This window comes from Ipomoea triloba, chromosome 13 (assembly GCF_003576645.1).
Source record: "Ipomoea triloba cultivar NCNSP0323 chromosome 13, ASM357664v1".
Classification (NCBI taxonomy): Eukaryota; Viridiplantae; Streptophyta; class Magnoliopsida; order Solanales; family Convolvulaceae; genus Ipomoea; species Ipomoea triloba.
The window spans coordinates 21,199,604-21,223,042 of NC_044928.1; the positions used below are offsets into that span (position 1 = coordinate 21,199,604).

The 23,439-nt window shown below is 34.4% G+C and overlaps 1 protein-coding gene across 3 annotated transcripts; it reads left to right on the forward strand.

The window, feature by feature from the left end:
- The first annotated feature begins 471 nt into the window (after positions 1 to 471).
- On the forward strand, positions 472 to 21,752 carry LOC116002829 (monooxygenase 1-like). Of its 3 annotated transcripts, none has more exons than XM_031242995.1 (6): positions 472 to 618; positions 2,248 to 2,394; positions 3,171 to 3,221; positions 4,205 to 4,373; positions 4,580 to 4,811; positions 20,950 to 21,704. In XM_031242995.1, exons 1-6 carry the CDS (start codon positions 527 to 529, stop codon positions 21,471 to 21,473), a joined length of 1,215 nt encoding a protein of 404 aa, XP_031098855.1. In that variant the 5' UTR covers positions 472 to 526; the 3' UTR covers positions 21,474 to 21,704. The 3 variants fall into 3 exon arrangements, with proteins under 3 accessions (XP_031098855.1, XP_031098854.1, XP_031098856.1); XM_031242994.1 differs by lacking the exon at positions 20,950 to 21,704 and adding an exon at positions 5,939 to 6,811; XM_031242996.1 differs by lacking the exons at positions 472 to 618; positions 2,248 to 2,394; positions 3,171 to 3,221; positions 4,205 to 4,373; positions 4,580 to 4,811 and adding exons at positions 17,591 to 17,705; positions 18,364 to 18,510; positions 19,138 to 19,188; positions 19,767 to 19,935; positions 20,150 to 20,381 and having other exon boundaries at positions 20,950 to 21,752.
- The last annotated feature ends 1,687 nt before the right edge of the window (positions 21,753 to 23,439 follow it).

Consider the following 23,439-nt stretch of genomic DNA (forward strand, 5'->3'; position numbering starts at 1 on the left):
TCTATAGCTCTCTTTGAGGGAAAGTCGAAAGATTGAACTCCGGTATTAAGGTATTGACTCTTTAGTTTGCAACAGATAGAGATAGTATACAACAAATATTACTTTGTAATAGAGTAAATAATCCTAAAAAAAATCAAATTCACAATAAGTACTCCATTTATGTTTTCTTGGAGAGGAAGAGTCTTGCTTCCCTCATCCTTTTCTTGGATAGGAAGAGTGTCCTGATTGATCTCTTCGTTTTTTCTTGGGGAAGAGGCTAGAATCATTCAAAACATCATTTTTTTTTTATTTTTTTTATATTATCATTAAATGTTTACACGCAAAAAGTAGAAAATAGAATCAGCAGCTTATGTTGACTGTGCCAAAATAATCAACTAGTCTTCTATGTTAGTTGGAAAAGTCTACTCAAAATGGTCCCACTAGTACTAGCTAGTATAAATATATGTATTCGCCACTCCTAGACCACTGTACTCAACACTTTTTGACTAATATAGAACACAGAGAGATCAGAGAGAGAGAGAGAGATATGGAATTTGCAGCGGCGGCAACTGAAAAGCATGAGATAGTGATAATCGGTGGTGGCATTTGTGGACTTGCCACAGCCCTTGCTCTTCACAGGTACCATTACAAGCTAGCTATAGTTATATATATATATAGACACTTCATTGAACTCCGCTCAACAATTCTCTCTCCTAACACTGTCTAACTTTTGCTCTTATTAAAATTCAAATTCGTGGTCTGAATTTAATATTATTAGGATCAAATACCGTTTTGTCAAAAATTATAACTCGTAGCGAATGACAATTTTATTTTCTTATACAACCACACATTTTCAAGAGTGGCTTTACTGGCCTCCGCCCAACAATCCCCTTCCTAACACCAGTTAGTCTAAACTGCTCTCAGGGCCAGCTCTGGGCATGTTTGCCCAGGGCCATTGCACAGGGCCCCCAAAAAATTGGGGGCCCCATAATTTGTATATAACAATATATACAATATATAGTATATATACATATATTTTTTTTTCATTTTTTCTTTATACAATTGGGTTTCTAAATTTGTTTAAAAAATGATATATACGTATATTATATGAGATTATGGGTAATTATTGTGTGAACCATGAATATAAGGTACATTTTTTATATACTAAAAATACATTATTTGTGTATTGAATGTACATTATTTGATAGTATATAAAATAATGTATTTTCAGTATTCAAATAATGTACGTTTAGTATATTAAAAACGTACTTTTTATTTATGGTCCACACAAATGGTCCATGTAATAATGATTGGAGATTATTAATTAAAACATATTAATTTAATTGTACATATTATTTGATTTATTTCACAATTATTATTTATTAGCATGGCTTATTGACTTAATAATTTTAAATATTGAATAATATATTCAAGAGTTTGTTTCTTGATAAATTATTATTGATAGTGACTCTAAATAATTTTTTTTTTAGGATTTTGTAATGATGTTTTCTAAAAAATATTCATATGGGTTTGAGAAGCGTAAAAAGAAAAGAAGAATTGAGCAACTAACTCAATCATAAAAGTGAGCTCTTGAAAAAATTCATTGCAAAAGAATATCAAATAGATGAGCAAAAGGATGATGCCAATGAAAATTTGTTAGATGCTAATAATCTTCATAAAGAAGATCAGGTGATTGTAAGACTTGAAAAAATTTAAATGATAGTGTGCACAACAATGATAAGTATCACTGTGACGATGAAAATGATATAGGAGTGTTGATGGTTGTTTAGATGATGTGGTCACAATGATAAATCAAATGATTCGTTTTTATTTGACGACATATATAATCTATGAAATTAGGATGCCCTTGATTCTAAAATAATAGATATTCTTGTTAAAAGGGGCCCAAATTCAAATGTCGCACAGGACCTCTATTTTTATTGGAACGGTCCTGACTGCTCTTGCTGGGAGCCTGGGACTGGAATCTGTGACATTACTATAATACCACTTGTTAGATCAAACGCTTATCACTACACCAAAAACTTTAACTCGCAACTTTATTTCCTTATAGACCAACATCACATTTTCGAGAAATAGGGTGCTGAACTTGACCCTTCATGGGACTCCGTCCAACATATATATCATAACAACTATACAAAATAATTTGTACATAATTAGGATTATCATACCCTTAATTTCATTTTAAAGGTCTTGCACAATGCACATATTGTTTCATATTGGAACTTGTATTTGAAATGTATGATACAGGAAAGGATTGAAAAGTATAGTGTTAGAAAGATCGGAAACACTGCGAGCAGTAGGGGGAGGAATTGGGCTGTTGCCCAACGCATGGCGAGCACTTGATCAACTTGGTGTTGGGTCCCGCCTAAGAAGCATGGCTGTCCTTCTGCAGGGGTGAGTGATTCATTAACAACTTGCGATATGTACATATGGAATATGGTCAAATCATTTATTGCATAATTTATAATAATGTGTCTGTAGCGTTGTCCGTCCATACAAATAATTCAATTTGTGGTGCTTGTCGCTATCGTATACCAATAATCCTTATACTCGACCAGGATTCATACTGCACTGTGGACTTTGGTTCATGTGTATGTATTTTGTGTTATAACTTTATGTATCTTGCTTTATGAAATTATGTACTTTAAGAGTATGAATTTGATATGTACCAAGAACAAATTAGTAATTGTATATGATGTTATAAATTTATGTCTTGTATTGTAAAATTTTGTGCCTATAAACACAAATTATGTATATAAGTCAGATTTGAAAAATAATTGAAGTAAATATATAACATGTGTATGTATCTAGTGTTATGAAATTCTGTACCATACTAGTATGAATTCTGTATCTCGTCGTTTCAATCTAAGGTCCATAATGCTATGTGTCTTGTATTGTAATTTTTTGTATTTTGTGTTACGAAATTTTGTATTTTACAGAATGAATTTTGCACTTCGTCATTTCAATTTAGGGTCCATAATGCTACGCAGATCCTATGCCATCGTATACAGAGTATCAACTTGTGATAATAAGTTCACCATACAACATATATTCTTTCCACCTTAATATACGTACTACTCGTGCTATAAATATATGTGTGAATTTTATGATATTGTTTCACATTTTTAAAAAGTAATGTTATGTTAATACATTATTTCTTATTAATGCAGGGGACGCGATATCTCGCTTGACGAAAATAAAGAACGAAAGATAGAACATGTGTGAGTTTAATATTCATTCACATTTTAATTTTCATGTTTACTAATTGAATGTGAAATAAATTATTTAAATTTGTAAACAAAAAAATTGCAAACAATCATTGTCACTAAGTGTTTTAAAGGGAAAAAAATAACGAAATATGTAATAAAATATTACAGTTAATATTATATCTTTAATAATAATAAAAAAATTCAGTGTATCATCAAGAAGAAATATATATACATGTTCTCCTTCAATGTTATTTATTTAATCATATAACATTTATAATAAATTAATTTAATCATAATAAGTTATTATAAAGTATTGCTTGAAAATTATACTAAGTTGTTTTCTATTCTATTCTATTAAATTAACGTTAAAACTTGTGTGAGACCGTCTCACCGTGAGACGTGTCGGGTCAGGTCGGGTCAATATGTAAATGTAACACTTATACGCACAAATGTCATACTTATATGCTCAAATGTAATACTAATCAGGAATAAAAACTTTTTTACTTATAAGGGTAAATGTAATACTTTTAAGGGAAAATACAATATTTTTATATTTTGATTTAAAAGTATTACATATTATATTTTCCCTTATAAGTAAGGAAAACTTGTCAACATTACTTATTATGGAAAATGTAAAACTTTTTCTCTTATAAGTAACAAAAAATGTATTCTTGATTAGTATTATATTTGAGCATATAAGTATGACATTTGCACATATAAGTGTGACATTTGCATGGTGCTTCGACCCGACCGGACCTGTCTCACGAATAAGGATCCGTGAGACGGTCTCACACAAGTGTGACCCTTAAATTAAAAGAGTATACTATACATACTCTAACTTTTTTATTTTTACTAATTAACATATTTTGTCATTAAGGGAAAAGTAAGTTAGATATTGTTTTTATTTATTTGTCCTCCTAAAAGAAATTCAATATGTATATCATAATTTTTATATATACTAAATTAAATATGTATGTGATGGTGATTATGGATAGGATTGGAGAGTCACGTTGCGTGAAAAGGAGTGATCTTATCACAGTGTTGGCTGATGAATTACCGATTGGGACCATACGCCTTGGTTCTGAAGTTGTCTCCATTGACCTTGACTCTGTTACTGAAATGTCACGCCTTCTGCTCACTTCTGGGAGCTACATTGATGCAGAGGTATTATTTTTTCAAATATTTAATTTTATTTTGTTTGTTCAATTATATTATTATTAGCTATAATTTTAGTATAGTGATAAATATTTGATTTTGTCAATTGGTGTAGAAGTAGGTCATTAAAATATAATTTTTCAATTTATGTTTTAAATTAAATTTGTTGCCTTGTTTATAAATTAAAGCTTAATGCATGAGTTTATGAATGGCAGATTGTGATAGGGTGTGAAGGAGGGAGGTCAAAAGTGGCAGAGTTGCTAGGGTTGAAGGCGCCAAGGGCATTTGATATTGGTGTATTTAGGGGCCTCACCACCTACCCAAATGCTCATTCAATGCCACATGAATTTCGCCGAACAACAAAAGGAAAAATTGGGGTTGGAATGCTTCCAATTACTCAACATTTGATCAATTGGTTTGTGGCCCTTCCAACGCACTTATTATCAGGTAAATTAATTCTTCACTAATTTATTGCCTTTTTTTTTGTTTTACACCACCAAGTATTCTAGGCAGCTCTAACTATAACAACACGTTTGGTTCACAGAATGAATTTTGAGGTAATAAGAATGCTACTTCGTAAGGAATGTAATAGGTAATGAATAGTATAAGAATTATATTTTATTGTTTGGTTCGCAGAAGAAATATACTTTAGTAATTATATTACAGTGTTTGGTTAGTTTAAAGAATAGAAATGAAATATGTTTTAAAAGACATAAATACCTTTAGAAAAAATCATATAAAAACTTAAACATTATATACATTCACAATAGAATCAGATAAATATCTTGTGAAGGCGGGAGACTTTGAACCTGAAAGAGATGCAAGTGTTGTACTGGTGATAAAGAAGTTTTATGATACAAAAAAATAAATCTAAAAAAATTTTAGATTTAACTGGGGTAAAATAGGAATAACAACTTTAGACTATTCCTGAGAACTCAGAAATAACCTAATACCATTGGGGGTGCCAGGAATCTCTATTCCCCTTGCAAGGGGAATACATCATTTCCAGGTACAATGTTCCTGGGAATAAAAGTCTGTACCAAACAAAGGAATATACCTATGCTACTTTTCAAACATTGATTTCAATTTTATTCCATCAATATATATATATATATATATATATATATATATATATATATATATATATATATATATATATGTCAACTCAAATGCGGTCAGACCTTAACGTGCGATCGATACAACCACACTATTAGGTATGCAAAAACGTACCAATAATGATAGGGAATGCACAACAAAAAACACACCAATGCTCCACAAAGTACACCATTTGGTACGCATAAACACACCACACAGTGTGCGAAAAGACATCATTAGGTGTGGTGAGGTATGGTGCATTTTGGTGTGGTGCGTTTTGTGGTGCGTTAGTGTATTTTATTGTTGCGTGTTTCTTAACACAATTTGTGTGCTTTTGCATACCTAATGGTACGTGCATCACACTGGGCACACGTTAAGGCCTGCCATGTTGTTTTTACTAAAACCCTGGATAACTGATGAACTCTAATTGGTTGAGATCATACCTTACTTTTATAATTATAATCTAATGTGTTTGACAGGAGATAAGTTTCCACATGATCCAAAACACATAAAACAGATGACCTTAGAGTTAATAAAGGACTTCCCTTCAAGCATACAAGAAACAATAGAATTGTCGGACCTGGATTCTCTGTCCACCGCGCACTTGAGGTATCGTGCACCATGGGACTTGCTCCTTGGGACCATGCGTAAAGGGACGGTTACAGTTGCGGGGGACGCAATGCATGTAATGGGCCCTTTCTTAGGGCAAGGTGGCGCCGCTGGGCTAGAAGACGCGGTGGTGCTGGGGAGATGCCTCGACATGGCAATGAGTGGGATTGAAGGCAACAACAAGAAGGAAAAGATTGCAAAAATTGAAGCCGGGTTGGATCAATATGTAAAGGAAAGGAGAATGCGGGTTTTGGGATTGTCCACTCTCACTTATCTCATTGGTATCATTGTGGGTAGCACATCCCCAATCGTAAAGATGGTTGTTGGCTTGGCCATAGCTATTCTGTTTAGGGATAGAGCATTCCATGTTCAGTATGATTGTGGTAAGCTCTAGTGGGTATAGTATATCTTTCCTTAACTACTACCTACTAAATCAATAAGTTAAGCCCGAGCTTAATGCGTATATCTTAATGGATGGGTTAGGAGTACTACAATATAATATTATAAAATTAATACCATGACATGTATTAAGTTTTGATAAAATTCTAGCTAGATGTCTTGTTAAAGGATTGTACATCAATCTAGAGAGGTGGCTTGGTTCCTATATTTTGAGTTGATTAACTAGTTGTGTTGTGTTTCAAGCATGTTTTATTAGTTACGTATTAGATTGTGTATTGTAGCATTATAGTTTTGTACTTCCCACTTTCTCACATCAATAATAATTTTTACCCTTGTTATTTGTACCGCCCTTTAGTGAAAAGTGGTGTAAATAACATTAGAATTGTAAAAAGATGAAAATTTTCAACAATTTCATAGGTGGTGTAAATAGCAACCCACTAGGCAGCTTTCTCACTAGGGAACATGAGGGTTTTTTTTTTTTTTTTTTTTTTTGTTTTGATTTTTAAATTTTTAAATAAAAGCATAATATTTGACTAACTTTAATGAAGGTAGTGCAAATAGCAAATTGTTCTATTTACACCACCTATAAAGCTAGCAAACCTATCAAATGGTGGTGTAAATAGCAATTAGGGTGGTGTAAATAGAATTTTCCTATTATAAACTAGCATTTTCTACCCGTGTTGCATGAAAATTCATGTACAATATTAACACATTCATAAATATAAATACTTAGAAATTATAGTTCAAGTTATATATGCAAATTCCCTTCAACCATGCCAATTCCGTTGCGAAATTGTAATTTCATGGTGAATTACTATTTTACCATTATTATTATTATTATTATTATTATTATACAAGAGTATTTTAGTCATTTTTTTTAACCAAAGAACCAGATATATTAATGCAAAAGACCTGAAATAGAGTATTTTAGTCATTATTCACTCATACCTTTTTAATTCTCAATCATTTTATCCAAGCCTACCAAACAATGTAATTTAGGGTGCGTTTACTAACAGGAAAATTTACTGAAATTTCTGAAAATTTCGAGAATTTGAGAATAAGAAAACAAGAAACAAGTTTACTAAAGCTATTTATCATTTTGAAAACAAAGAACTCTTCTCTATTTTATGGAGAATTAGAAAGACAAAAAAACTTGTTTTCTAATCAGAAAGCACGCGGATGGACAGTAAAAATGAACATAGAGCATAACATCGATTCCTATCACAAGCAATTATCTTTCCTCTTCTTCTTCTTTCGACCTCACGCCCCCTCCTCTTCCCATACCTCACCCGCCGTCCCTTGCCTCACTGCCCTCAAGCGAAAGCTTCTAGCCCAAACCATCGCCGCCTTGTCGAAGCACATGGAGCCCGGTGTCACCATCATCGACGGCGACTTCCAGCCCAAGATCTGTTATCATCCTCGTCAAGCCTGGGGCTCCCGCCGACACAATCATCGATGGCGGCAACGAGTGGTATGAGAACACAGAGCGCCGCATCTCCGAGGTCTCCACCAAGGGCTTGCTGTATTTCGGCATTGGTTTTTCCCGCGGCGAGGATGGAGCGAGAAATTGGAGGCGACGACTCCCAGGTGGAGGACGAACAGAAAACAAAACAGAAACTGGTATTGGTAAACAAGTTTTGAAAACTGAAAATTTGAAAATAGAGAAAAGGAAATAGAGAATAGAAAACAGAACAAAACAGAAAATTAGAAAACTTTAGTAAACATACCCTTAAATTTTTTATTATTATTTTTTTTACGAATTACAACTCATTTTCCCTACCATATTCCTTCCTTCCAACCAAACACCCTATAAAGTTGAGACAAATCAACTCAATTATTTTTTGTATCGGTCAAAGTGGACCACAATTGTATTCATTCTGAGCGGCTACTTTCCTAAAGAAAAGAGCCATGGCGACACCAAAAGCTATCTTTGCGAGCTTTGATGTAGTCTCCATGGAGGCGCCAATGAGATAAGTATGCATGGATAGCTGCGCCACACGCATTCTCCTCTCCTTCACGTAATTCTCCAGAGCTTCCTCGATTCCCGTAGTTCTTTCCTCCTTTTTGATCCCATTAATGTTATTTTTCACCGCCGCTGATCTGATGCATCGGGGGAACACCACAGCGTCTTCTAGGGAGGAGCAGCCGCCTTGGCCGAGGAAAGGGCCCATCACGTGAATGGCGTCGCCAACGACCGTCACCGTTCCTCTGCGTAGCCTCCCGAGGAGCAAGTCTGCCGGAGGGCGGTATCTCAACTACGAAAAGGAAAAAGACTCAGGCTCTGACAAGTGTATTACCTCTTTCACCTTTGCTGGTAAATCTTGGAGCTTCTCTATGATCACTATCACTATTTGCTTAATTGCATTCTCATCACGCGGGAACGTTTCTCCTGCCCAATTAATTTCATAATTGCATGCTTAGAAGCTTTGAATGTACAAAATATGATTGGAAAAAAAGTGAATTTTTAATTCATCAATCAGTCCTTTACTTTTACTATTGTTATATACTACAACGACTCAGGGGTTAAAAATGTATTTTATTTTCCAATATTATTAACATAATGTGATAGTATATATATAACTGTCCACTCATAAAATCATTGATACTACAAAACTATAATATCTTTGATACCAATTGATGGATACCTCCTAATGGGGTATCCGACTCGGAGGGCCTTGGTATTTGGAGCCTACCTATCGGCTTGTTCTTCCAGCTTGTGGCTCGGTTAAGGAGGCCTTAGTAGCTCGGTTGGTGCAAACAGTCGGTTCGTGGTGCGCCACTGGGTGTGGCCTCGGAGGCGGTGATAGTAGAGAATCAGAGATTATGGTGGATTTTGGGGATTCTTTCCTAATCTAGATTTGGCAAGTCATTATGGTGGTTTGGCAGTTTAAGTAGCTTTCCTAATGATTAATTTGTTAAGTTATTTTCTTATTTCCTATCCAAGGCCTATTAATCTTGTATAAATACCCCCTAGGGTAATATTGTTAAGCGTTCATTATTTTCCAATTATTCTTGTGTTATATTTCATTATTTTCCTATAGTTCTACGGTAGTGTTGGATAGTTGAACGGTTATCTCGCACCCGTAAAACCAGGAACCACTAGGAACATTAACGGGAATGCTAACAGAAACACAAACGAAATCGCGGTTGTCACCGTCCTCATAGAGGCTGAAAGTGGTTTCGTCAACAATTTATGAGCAATTGAGTTGCTAGTATGGTGATTTACGTGCCCAGCTTAGCCGCCGAAACTCTGCTAAGCGGTTGGTGGAAAATATTGGCAGCAAGATGTACCACTAGAGCAGGTGCCGGTCACAACACCGAACCCTCAAGCAGCTCCCACACTAGTCTTGGTGAATATCATCGCCCAACTAATCACGGCCTATGGGCGAGCAGGTATTTTTCCCTTGCCTACAAGTTAGCAGATGCCTAATCAATCAACTCTGGTCGAGCAGAGTAGACGTGCGACCTGTTAGGGTAATGGCCGCTTTGAGCACTCGAAGGGCCACACAGTTAGTCAAAATTTAATCTATGCAACCGGCCAATTCATGTCGAGGTCTTACAGCTCCTGCTCAGTCAATCAGAGATTGGTTGGACGGTCGAGCCAGATGTCACTCGCCCACTCGACTAAGAGGTGGGGGGAGGGGGGAGCACTCTAGAGCAAGCCTCAGGTCGGACGATTTGCACAGGCACTTGGCTAATAGTTACGTTCGAGATGCTAGGGCAGGCGATTTAGAAAGTAGTGGGGAGACACCAGTCAGGATAGCTCGTGCTCAGCCTGGTACTGCAGACCTGGCAAGGGATGTTATGAATTTGCGAAGGAAGATGGAGGAAAGAGAAATGCCAACTACTAAACCCTTTTTTACTGCCTCACTCTTCACGGCAGAAATATTAAACTATAAGGCGCCTTCGAACAACTCCCTGTTGCGCGACTTTACAAACACCATTTGCCTTGGCTTTCGGATTTGAAGCCAAGGTGCCAACTAAGGTACAGGTACCCAATCGGAGGATTCTGGTCTACAATGAGGAAGGTAATGAAGAGAGCCTGCAAATCAAGAAGAATTTCTTAGAGGAAAGAAGGGATGTTGCATATGCCCGAATGGTTGAGTACCAACAGGCTGTGAAGAGATATCAAGATAAGTGATATAATATCAATTGTGCATATTTTTCTAAGTGATTTGGATCAACTTTTGAGCTTTAATGTATTAAATTGCCATCTCCAATTCATGTTTCCTTGCTTTCTTGTGTAGACATGGTTTATTCTTGAATTTGGTGGTTTTATGGTATTTGTTGTTGTTTTGAAACCATTGCAGACCAAATCCGAAAGCAAGGAAACGTTTGAAGGCATGCTTGGAGTCAAAATGAATGAAGAATGCTGATTTTTAGAGCTAGGCGCGTCTGGGATCCTGCCCGTCATGACGAAATATTCCAGTATGCAAAGTTTTGGGCCAAGACCAAGACTCGACGCGTCGAGCCCCTGTCTCGACACATCGAGAATCCTGTGACAGCACAAATTTCTGCTTCGCGGAATTGCCTATTTTCCCCATATTTTTACTCCCACTATATAAGGCTCATTTTCCCAAAACCCTAGGAGTAAGCTGCATTTTTTAGGCAAAAAGGGGTGAGTGCAAAGGTGTTGTCTCTTCAATGGAGTGAAGGAGGGATCCACCACTTTTGGAGAAGGATATTGTCACCTCAAGGAGATATCAAGGCTTTGGGAGGAAGAAGGAAATCTTTGAAAGCTATATTTGGGAGAATTTCTTTTCTTTTCCTTTACTTTCTTAGTCTTTGTAAACTCTTTATTATTTGAGCTTTAATTCTATCCTAGCCATGATTGGCTAAAGTAACTTTGGGATAATTGGGTGAAAAGTGTTTATGAACCCTATTTGCTTTGTTCTTCATGTTTTAATGTTATATTTACATTTGGGTTTGATGACTTGTTATGCAATTGTGTTTAATGTTGTTGATGCTTGTGATTAAGGATCCAATTGCTTGTTTCAATTGCTACATTTATGTCTTGATGGGAGTTAGGATATAAACTAGGGCACCCACAATTGCACTTTGCTTTTACTTTTTGGAAAAGAGTAATTAGTTAAGTTGTTTAAGATGCTTGTTCTATCTCTTGTTTTGTAGGAGTTATGGGAGTAATTCCCCTCTTTAGTGCATCTTAAACACTTGTCTAACCCAAATTTGATATTTCACCTTAGCTTGGCATTAGGAGATTAAACACTTAAACTTGGAAATCCCATTCTCTCTCTATTTGTTTTCATTAACTAAGCTTTCACTATTCTCTTTCACTACTAAATTTGCAATCAATCAAACATCAATTTCGTTAGGATTAGCTTCACATGAATATATTAGTAACTAGTGTTCGGTACGCCCCGCTTTCCTGAGGATCGATAACCCAATACTCGGGTATTTGTTTGTTATAATATGCTACAATCAATAAGTGAGCCCAAAGTCAAACACCTTCAAGTGGGCGACTTAGTACTGATGGATAGGGAGGCCAATCGGCCCACTGAGGGGTGGGGGGAGGGGGGAAGCTGGCAATAAAGTGGGAAGGACCCTATAAGATCTCTAAAGTTGTGTTCCCGTGAACTTACAGTCTAGAGACCATGGAAGGCAGGCAGGTGGACAGGACTTGGAATGTCCACCATTTGAAGAAGTTCTATCAGTAGTTTACGAGATGCAGCCGGTTTGTAATTTGATCCATTCGACTTTGAATTAAGTTTTGATGTACTTGATCCTTTGTAGTTCTGGGATTTGTTGCCGTGGAAGCTGTTCTTTTGTTTGACCTATTTCAAGATTTTATTAAAATGTTTGGTTAACAAAACTACTGGATCATCATCCTCGATTTCGTCTGGATTCGATACAGTATCCTGTCCGTCAGCTGTAAAGGCAACATCCTTTTGTTTTCTAGAATGGTCAGTCAATATTTCCATTTCATAGGTTTCGAAATTAGTCATTAGCTGAGCCAAATTCTGGTTTCCCCATCCGTAGTGTTCTTGTATTGCAGTTACCTTCATTCTGAACCGAGGCGGGTGGGAACGTAGTATCTTTTTGATCAACTTCTGTTGAGAAAATGGTTCACCCAGAGTGACTGCACGATTAGCAATCTCTTGAACTCTCTCATTGAAGCTTACAATGTTTTCATCATCATTCATTCGGAAGTATTCAAAGTCACTCTGAACCAGCTAGAGCTTAGATTGCTTGATAGAAGTGGTACCTTCATAAGTTGTTTCTAAAATCTCCCAAGCTTCTTTGGCGTTGTCACAATCTGTTATTAAATTAAATTGGCTTTCATGTATTAAAGAAAAGATAATATCAAGAGTTTTACTTTTGTAACTTGTTGTAGTCACACTTCCGTGGGGGTCCATTCAACTTCAGGTTTTATCACTTTTGGATTTCCTTCTTTTTCACCATCTTTGGTAGGGTGATCCCATCCAGATAGCACAGATCGCCAAACACATTGGGCTCTAAGATGCATTCTGGTGCGGGCTTTCCAGTAAGCATAATTTTCTCCGGTTAGTTCTGGAGGCGGTCTGTGCTTGTCCATTCTGGAGTACTTAACACACAGTAAGATGAACAATATAGCGTATAGACAAAACAATAAAGCACGGTGAAATTGTAAGTTCAAGAAACACAATGTTTTAGCCAGATCGGTTAGACTAATAACTTAAGTCCCCGGGCTTTGATACCAATTGAAATTGTATTGTGGATCTTGAATGTATAATAAAAATCTAGGGTTTCTACTTTTATTTTAACCGAATTAATTATCTGATTAAATTAGACAATTATAAATAGATAAATAAGCAACATAAACAATAAAGCAAAGTAAAGAACTAGACACTGGGAATTGTTTACGCAGTTCAGAGCTACACTCCTACGTCTGCAGGACACTTCACGTCACCCCAATCCACTAGATGATTACAAGGGTTACAATGAGTCACGAAACAACCATACTACAACAATGGTTACAAAAAAGTACTCCTAGCTAAGCCTTCATCATCTTCAAGCTGACATTGTGCGTTTCATAATTGACCACCAACAAAGACGAACCACCAAGCACACTTCCATGCTGATAATACCACAAGAATAATAGTATAATTCTGAATATAAAGCTCACGTAAATCTGGAATAGATATATGTAGTAAAGTGTGTAAAGAATCCCATGTTTTAGAACTCTTTATATAGCCAAAGGTCCAACCTCTTAAACTTGAAATATTGCAGCTTTTATTCCCTTAAATGAAGCTCCAACTAGTAGTGTAGATCAATCCCACAATTCGTGGATCAAGAAGACTTAGTTTGGTTTGAAATAAACTGCCACTGGCGCTAATCCAGACTGTGCGGTAGGAAGATCCAGAGCTGATACAGTTGACTTAAATAACAACCTATAAACCTAATCTAAGTTTTTGACTAATAATTAAGCCAACAATTAGGAGGTCCAAACGTGTATAAATTTTACACTTACACCAAGTATCACCTTGACCTGCAGATCAAACTTTTCCTTGAAAGGAATTTTATACACCAGTTAGGCTATTTTGGAAAAATGTCTTTGGCACATTTTGTATATGGATAAGTAACATTAACTTATCACACTAATGGTTGTCCAATAATATCTTGAAGTAGATAAAGGGCCATTTAGACTCAAAAATGATTATGAGAACATTTTGAAGTCTATTACTTCACTACTATTACAGCACTACTGTAGAGCCAGAAGCTACATGATTGCATTAGGACTGACATCGTCCTTAGAATAAAATCACTAATAACTCCTAGTGCTCCAAATATCCTCTAGTGTCTTTAATTTATAAATTTATGCGATAAACCAATGTGTGTTTTATTATAGATCACTTGGTATTGACTCATTTTTATCTCTATGATGCTAAATTTCAAACTAGTTATGTTTGTTTTACCTCTACTACCTTATGTGAGGATAATAAAAGTGTGTTTTAAGTGGGTATGATTAAGGAATATTAGACATTTTATGTAAATATTCAACCCACATAAACTCCAGAAGAGTCACGAGATCACTGTATAAAGAACAATCTTGTAGATTGTACCATATCATATTCTCTACACCTTTTGAAGCAATAATTTTATCATGTAGAACTTGAAGATTGTCATCTTCAAGGGTAGATTGGGATTACATGTACTCGAATCAATCCTGAAGAATTGGATTTAAAATCTTGAATATTGGATCTTAAAAGACTAACCGTTGTATGTTTGCAACATATTAATGCAAACATACCATGTACTCTTTTCCTCACTGGGTTTTTCCCATTAGGTTTTTCTAGTGTGGTTTTAACGAGGCATGAGTATGATATAATAAACAGACAGAAAGTTTCAAATAAATATTTAAATAGACGAATCTCGAAATCATGAAGATTATGCATTGAAGGCTTATGATTGTACTCTTTTTCCTTAACTAAGTTTTTCCCACATGATTTTCTTAGTTAAGGTTTTTAATGAGCAAATCAAGACAATATATGATTTTACAAATATCATGTACTCTTTTCTTCAACTAGGTTTTTCCTATGTGATTTTCCTAGTGAAGTTTTTAACGAGGCATGAATGTATTTAAAATCCATATACCTTGTACTCTATTCTTGTTTAGGTTTTTTTTTTTCAAGAGGTTTTCCTAGCAAGTTTTTAACGAGACAATATCGTGGTCAAATAATGTTCAAGGAGTAGTGTTGTAAATTATATTAAGTGTGGACATTATGATTGTAATGATTGTAACGTTTGTAACAGCCAACATTATTGTTGTTAATATTAGTATATATTATATATATGTATTCCCCTTGTTGTAAGAAGATTGGATGAATGGAATGGTGATCACGTATTGTAACAACAAGAGGAATACATATATATATATATAATATATACTAATATTAACAACAATAATAATGCTGACTGTTACAAACGTTACAACCGTTACAATCATAATGTCCACACTTAATATAATTTATAACAAGTATGATTAATAGTTGTTGAAGTAAGAATTTTAGATATAATAAATGATTAAATATAATTATTTTATCTATCTACAATATTAATAAGAGCCAATAATGTTAGGGTTCTAACGGGAAGAAAAAAATGTTGGTGTAATTATTTACTTAAACGAATGGTTCATATTATTTTGATTTTAGTAATCTTTTATGATTTTTCTTCTTTACCCTCTATTATATTATTTTCTTCCCTTAAATAACCCACATTCCGTTAACTTTTAAATTTAGTAACGGAATATTCCGTTAACTTTTAACTTACCCATTAATTTCTATAAGAAAGGTCTTAGGTTCGAATCCCATCCTAATCAGAGTTGGTATAAATGTTAAACATATACTAAGAATATGTTAGAGTATATTATTGAAAATTAAGTACTCATTCTATTACTCTTATAATCTTATTAAATTAAATAAATTATGGATTTCTTTAATTTAGATGTTTACATGCCTTTATTCAAAAAAAAATATTCATTATCAAAAAAATTTTAAAAAGAGATATAATTTAATTAGTTATATTGTCTTTATTTTCTACAACAAAAATTATTCATTATCAAAATATTAAAAAAAAAGAGATATAATTCCATTAGTTATACCGCCTTTATTTTCTTCAATAAAAATTATTCATTATCAAAAAAATTTAAATAGAGATATAATTTCATTACTTATATTGTATTTATTTTTTACAATGCAAAAATTTATTACCTTCAAATGCATTAATTAATTATATTCACTATATTATTTATTGTTTTCATTTTACACTATCTTGTAATTAAATATTATGTACCAATGTTATAATACAAAATATTGTTATATATTTATTTACCAAGTATCCTATTAATAACATAGAAAAAATTTAAAAAAAAATAATTTGAAAACAATCATATTAACTACTTAGGGATGATTTGTTGACAAAGAAGACATTCAAATAACCCAATAAATTGAAGCAAGAAACTACTCCATAATATTTTTTGGACTACATCACAGTTGTTTACTTTAAAGGTAAATCGTATTTCTTTATTAATATGATTTAAAATGTATAAAATTTTATTACTAAAAGTAGTATTTATTTATACTATCGTTTTTAGACTAATTATTTTGACTATCATTATTACATAATTGCAAATATTTATTTTAGTGACAATTATAATTAATCTCTCATATATTATACATCTTGCATTCATATACTTTGAATTACCGATTTAAATAAACAAATTCAACGTTCAATTACATATGCATGAACATCTCCTATATAATCTTATGTTGATATACTTTGAAATACTTATTTAAAAGTAAATATTGGACAGTATCATATTCGCGCAACGCGCGTGACAAAACTAGTTATATTAATATATATTAATGAAAATTTAATGGCTTAAGAGTAATTTTGCGTACAAATCACTCAAAATAGGAATGCGGCCATAAATAAGTTCCACTAACCTAAATTTACTCTCATAAGTTTTTTTTTTTTATTAGATTTAGAAATGAAAATAATTTATACATAGAAATTAAAAAAAAATAATTTTGTTGTATTTATAAAAAGTGATAAAGTGTGTTTCAATTGGTCAAAATGTCTCTAAATATTTATACATTTGTGCTCAAATGGCACTTCTGTGGCTCTCCTTGAGTGGAGGTCACAGACTCACAAGATTGAACACAGTGGTATGGTAGTGATTCTTTAAGCTGCAACTGATAGAAAAAGTATAGAATCAAATATTATTTTGTTATAGAGTCAAGAAGAAAAAAAAAAATCAAATTCACAATAAGTACGCCATTTATGTTTTCTTGGAGAGGAAGAGTCTTGCTTCCCTCATCCTTTTCTTGGATAGGAAGACAGTCCAGATTGATCTCTTCTTTTTTCTTGGGGAAGAGGTTCAGAATCATTCATAGCATCAATTTTTTATTTTTTTTTATCATTAAATGTTTCCACGCAAAAAGTAACAAATAGCATGGGCAGCTATGTTGACTGCGCCAAAATAATCAACTAGTCTACTATGTTGGTTGTAAAAGTCAACTCAAAATGGTCCCACTAGTACTAGTATAAATATATGTACTCGCCACTCCTAGACCACCATATTCAACTCTTTTTGACTAATATAGAAGTATAGAACACAGAGAGATCAGAGAGAGAGAGGGAGAGAGAGATGGAATTTGCAGCGCCGGCAACTGAAAAGCATGAGATAGTGATAATCGGTGGTGGCATTTGTGGACTTGCCACAGCCCTTGCTCTTCACAGGTACCATTACAAGCTACCTATAGTTGTATATATATAAATATATATACAGACACTTCACTGAACTCCGCTCAACAATTCTCTCTCCTAACATTGTCCAGTTTTTACTTTTATTAGGATTCGAATCCGTGATCTGGATTTGATATTACTTATTAGGATCAAACGCTTAATTACCGTTTTGCCCTCGTAGCGAATGTGCAGCTTTATTTTCTTATACCGTCACACATTTTCGAGAGCCATGGTGCTGGACTTGACCCTTCACCGACCTCCGCCCAACAATTCTCTTAGTCACATGATGCTGGACTTGACCCTTAGAGGTCTCCGCCCATCAACCCTCCCAACACCAGTCAGTCTAAACTGCTCTTGCTGGGACTGGAACTCATAACATTACTATAATACCACTTGTTAGATCAAACGCTTATCACTACACCAAAAACTATAACTCACAACTTTATTCCCTTATAGACTGACATCACATTTTCGAGAAATAGGTGCTGAACTTGACCCTTCACGGGGCTCTGTCCAACGTATATCATAACAACTATACGAAATAATTTGTACATAATTAGGATTATCATACCCTTAAATTTCTTTTTAAAGGTCTTGCATGCACATATATGTTGTTTCATATTGGAACTTGTATTTGGTATGTATCATACAGGAAAGGATTAAAAAGTATAGTGTTAGAAAGATCGGAAACACTTCGAGCACAAGGGGGAGGAATTGGGCTGTTGCCCAACGCATGGCGAGCACTTGATCAACTTGGTGTTGGGTCCCGCCTAAGAAGCATGGCTGTTCTTCTGCAGGGGTGAGTGATTCATCATTAACAAATTGCGATATCTTACCAAGAATAAATTAGTAATTATATCTAATGTTATGAATTTATGTCTTGTATTATAAAATTTTGTGCCTATAAACATAAATTATGTAGTTAAATCAAATTTAAAAAGTAATTGACGTAAATATATAACATGTGTATGTATCTAGTGTTATGAAATTATGTATCTTACCGTATGAATTCTGTACCTCGTCGTCGTTTCAATCTATGTATCTTGTATTGTATTTTTTTGTATTTTATGTTTTGAAATTCTGTACCTTATGAGTATGAATTCTGTATCCCGTCGTTTCAATCTAAGGTCCATAATGCTATGTGTCTTGTATTGTGATTTTTTGCATTTTGTATTTGAAATTTTTTATTTTACAAAATAAATTTTGCACCTCGTCATTTCAATCTAGGGTCCATAATGTTATATGGATCGTATGCTATCATATACGGAGTATCAACTTGTGATAATAAGTTCACCATGCAATATATTCTTTCTACCTTAATTTACATATACTAGTCGTGCTATAAATATATGTGTGAATCTTATGATATTGTTTCACATTTTTAAAAAATAATGTTATGTTAATACATTATTTCTTATTAATGCAGGGGACGCGATATCTCGCTTGACGAAAATAAAGAACGAAAGATGGAGCATGTGTAAGTTTAATATTCATTCACATTTTAATTTTCATGTTTACTAATTGAATGTGAAATAAATTATTTAAATTTGTAAACAAAAAAATTTCAAACAATCATTGTCACTAAGGTGTTTTAAAGGGAAAAAAAAAACGGAATATGTAATAAAATATTACAGTTAATATTATATCTTTAATAAAAAAAACTTCAATGTATCATCAAGAAGAAATATATATACATGTTTGCCTTCAGTGTTATTTATTTAATCATAATATAATATTTATAATAAATTAATTTAATCATAATAAGTTATTATAAAGTATTGCTTGAAAATTATACTAAGTTGTTTGGTATTCTATTCTATTAAATTAAAAGAATATACTATACATACTCTAACTTTTTTACTTTTTACTAACATAACATATTAACCTATTTTGAGTCATTAAGGGAAAAGTAAGTTAGATATTGTTCTTATTTATTTGTCCTCCTAAAAGAAATTCAATATGTATATCATAATTTTTTATTTTTTTTTACTGTAAGTCCACTTATCAATTTCTATATACTAAATTAAGTATGTATGTGGTGGTGACTATGGATAGGATTGGAGAGTCACGTTGCGTGAAAAGGAGTGATCTTATCACAGTGTTGGCTGACGAATTACCGATTGGGACCATACGTCTTGGTTCAGAGGTTGTCTCCATTGACCTTGACTCTATTACTGAAACGCCACGTCTTCTGCTCACTTGTGGAAGCTACATTGATGCAGAGGTATTTTTTCAAATATTTAATTAATTTTATTTTGTTTGTTCAATTATATTATTATTAGCTATAATTTTACTATGGTGATAAATATTTGATTTTGTCAATTGGTGTCAAAGTAGTTCATTAAAATATATTTTTTTCAATTTATGTTTTAAATTAAATTTGTTGCCTTGTTGGTTATAAATTAAAGCTTAATGCATGATGAGTTTATGAATGACAGATTGTGATAGGGTGTGAAGGAGGGAGGTCAAAAGTGGCAGAGTTACTAGGGTTGAAGGCGTCAAGGGCATTTGATGTTGGTGCCATTAGGGGCCTCACCACCTACCCAAATGCTCATTCAATGCCACATGAACTTCGTCGGATAAGAAAAGGAGAAATTGGGGTTGGAATGCTTCCAATTACTCAACATTTGATACATTGGGTTGTGGCCCTTCCAACGCACTTATTATCAGGTAAATTAATTCTTCACTAATTTGTACCTTTTTTTTTTCTTACACCTCGAACTATTATAGGCAGACCCTAACTATAAGACACTTTTGTAATCTAATCCACTAATTTGCTACTTTTCATACATTAATTTCATTTATTCCATATATATATATGTCAACTTAAATGCGGTCAGGTCTTAACGTGCGACTGGTGTGGCCACACTATTAGATATGCAAAAACGCACCAATAGTGATAGGAAATGCACAACAAAAAAAAAAATACACCAATGCACCACAAAACGCACCATTAGGTACGCATAAATGCACCATATAGTATTCGGAAAGACACCATTAGATGTGGTGAGGAATGGCGCCGGCGCATTTTTTTTGTGTGGTGCGTTGGTGCATTTTATTGTTGTGTGTATCATAACACAACTGATGCGTTTTTGCATACCTAATGGTACGTGCGGTCTCACCGGCCGCACGTTAAGGCCTGACATGTTGTTTTTACTAAAACCCTCCATCATTGATGAACTCTAATCGGTTGAGATCATACCTTACTTTTCTAATTATAATCTAATGTGATTGACAGGAGATAAGTTCCCACATGATCCAAAACACATCAAACAGATGACCTTAGAGTTAATAAAGGACTTCCCTTCAAACATACATGAAACAATAGAATTGTCGGACCTGGATTCTCTATCCGCCGCGCACTTGTGGTATCGTGCCCCATGGGACTTGCTCCTTGGGACCATGCGTAAAGGGACGATTACTGTTGCAGGGGACGCAATGCACGTAATGGGCCCTTTCATAGGGCAGGGCGGCGCCTGCGGCCTAGAAGACGCGGTGGTGCTGGGGAGATGCCTCGCCAAGGCAATGAGTGGGATTGAAGGCAACAACAAGAAGGAAAAGATTGCGAAAATTGAAGCTGGGTTGGATCAATATGTAAGGGAAAGGAGAATGCGGGTTTTGGGATTGTCCACTCTCACTTATCTCATTGGTATCATTGTGGGGAGCACATCCCCAATCGTAAAGATGGTTGCTGGCTTTGCCATGGCTATTCTGTTTAGGGATAGAGCTTCCCATGTTCAGTTTGATTGTGGTAAGCTCTAATTGGTATATCTTGCCCCCAAATAATGTTTACTAAATCGGTAAGTTAAGCTCATGCGAGCTTAATGCTTATATCTTAATAGATGGGCTAGGTAAGTGTCTTGTTAAAGGATTGTACATCAATCCAAAGAGGTGGCTTAGTTTTTATATTTTGTGTTGAGTAACTAGTTGTGTTATGTGTTTCTAGCATGTTTTATTAGTTATTAGATTGTGTATTGTAGCATTATAGTTTTTTACTTCCCACTTTCTCATATCAATAATAATTTTTACTCTTATTATAAACTAGCATTTTGAACGTGTGATGTACGAAAATTTGATAAGTGCCAAAGATAGCCGTATTTGAGGGGTAATTTAGGAGTACGTAGAATATGCTACATTTGATGTCCTTTAGGCCTAAAACATGCTAGAGTAGGTCAATTTCATCGCATATAGGTTTAGGGACTAATTGCGGGTGCGTTTGCTATAAATTGCACAAAGCTGAATTTTCACAAGGCATTTTGGTGGTAGCTCGGTAAAACAGGCGTAACCTGAGCTAGGAGTGTCCAAATGAGGTGAGGCAAGTTGCTATAGAACCACAACTACAAGGGATACAACCTAGAAGAAGACAACAAAGGCAAATTTTGGGTCCACGCAGTCTTCACCCGTGAATTACTCGTGGATGAATTCCAGTACGCGTCCACGTTTGCATCCACGCGTGAAGGCCTCGTGAACGCGACACGTGAAAGAAAAATTGAGAAGGGAAATTTTGGGAAGTCTATTTAAGATAGCTAGTTATGATTTTTCAGGGGATCTCATCATTTTTACATTTTCCAACTTTTAGATTAGGTTTTAGGTTAGAATTCTAGAGAGAGGATAGAAGATTGAAGGAGATTACTTTCCCCAAATTGGTATAATCCTTTTTCTTTTCTTGCATTTAATCTTCAATTTCATTTGGTTGAATCCTTTCTTCCTTTGATTTCATTTGTATTTTCTATTGTTATTGTTATTGAATCTTGATCTTGAATAGTATATGATGTTTGTGAAGTCCATGAGTGGTTAGATTTTAGGATAGGGCTATGATTTTAGGAGCTTTACACTTATGATTTGATATTGCCAAATATAGATTTGATTTACCTTTGATCTTGCTAAATTGTGTGTATGATTGTGTTGATCTTGTTGGAGCGAGGTACCCGATCTCTTCGAGAGTCTAAGATCACCCATTTGGTGAGATATCGCAAATGGGTGAGAGCTAGATGCTCTCATCTCCCGCCCTCTATCTGGGAGGATGAGGCCTAGAGGGGAACTCGTAGGCAAGGTGTTTGATAAAATTCCCCAACCGACTGAGAATTGAGAGCTCGAGTGTGACGTCACTCGGGATTGTATAACGAGTCCCTTTAGCTAGATTGATTGTCATTTCATTCCTTACCATAGCCAAATAATGCAAGCTCCAATATATCTTAACCCCATCCGCTTTGCTTTAGTTATGTTTTGATAATGTTTACTACCTTTTCCAACCTATTCATTGCTATCCTCTTGTTCCTAGTTAGTTCTTGCAACTCTTACCTCTTAACATCCTAAATGCCAACATCTAATTCGATTCCAATTTGCCATCCTTGAGACCGACACTCGGGGAGTCTTGACTCTTCGTTTTATCACCTTCATTACACCTCTCACCACTAAATCTACACCTTCAAAATTCATGCACAATATTAACACAAGGATAAATATAAATAATTAAAAATTATAGCTTAAGTTATATATGCAAATTCGTTCCAACCATAGAAATTCCTTGGAATTGCAATCCCGTTCAACTATGGAATTGCAATTCCCTCCAACCCCATGCCCGTCCAAACATTTTATAGGTCAGGGTGAAATTTTTAAAAAGGGCCCTATATGAAAAAACTAAAATTTAAATTTATTAATTTAGTAATACTAAAAAAAATGATAATACCAAATAACAAGAAATAAGATTACAAAACTTTCAACAATT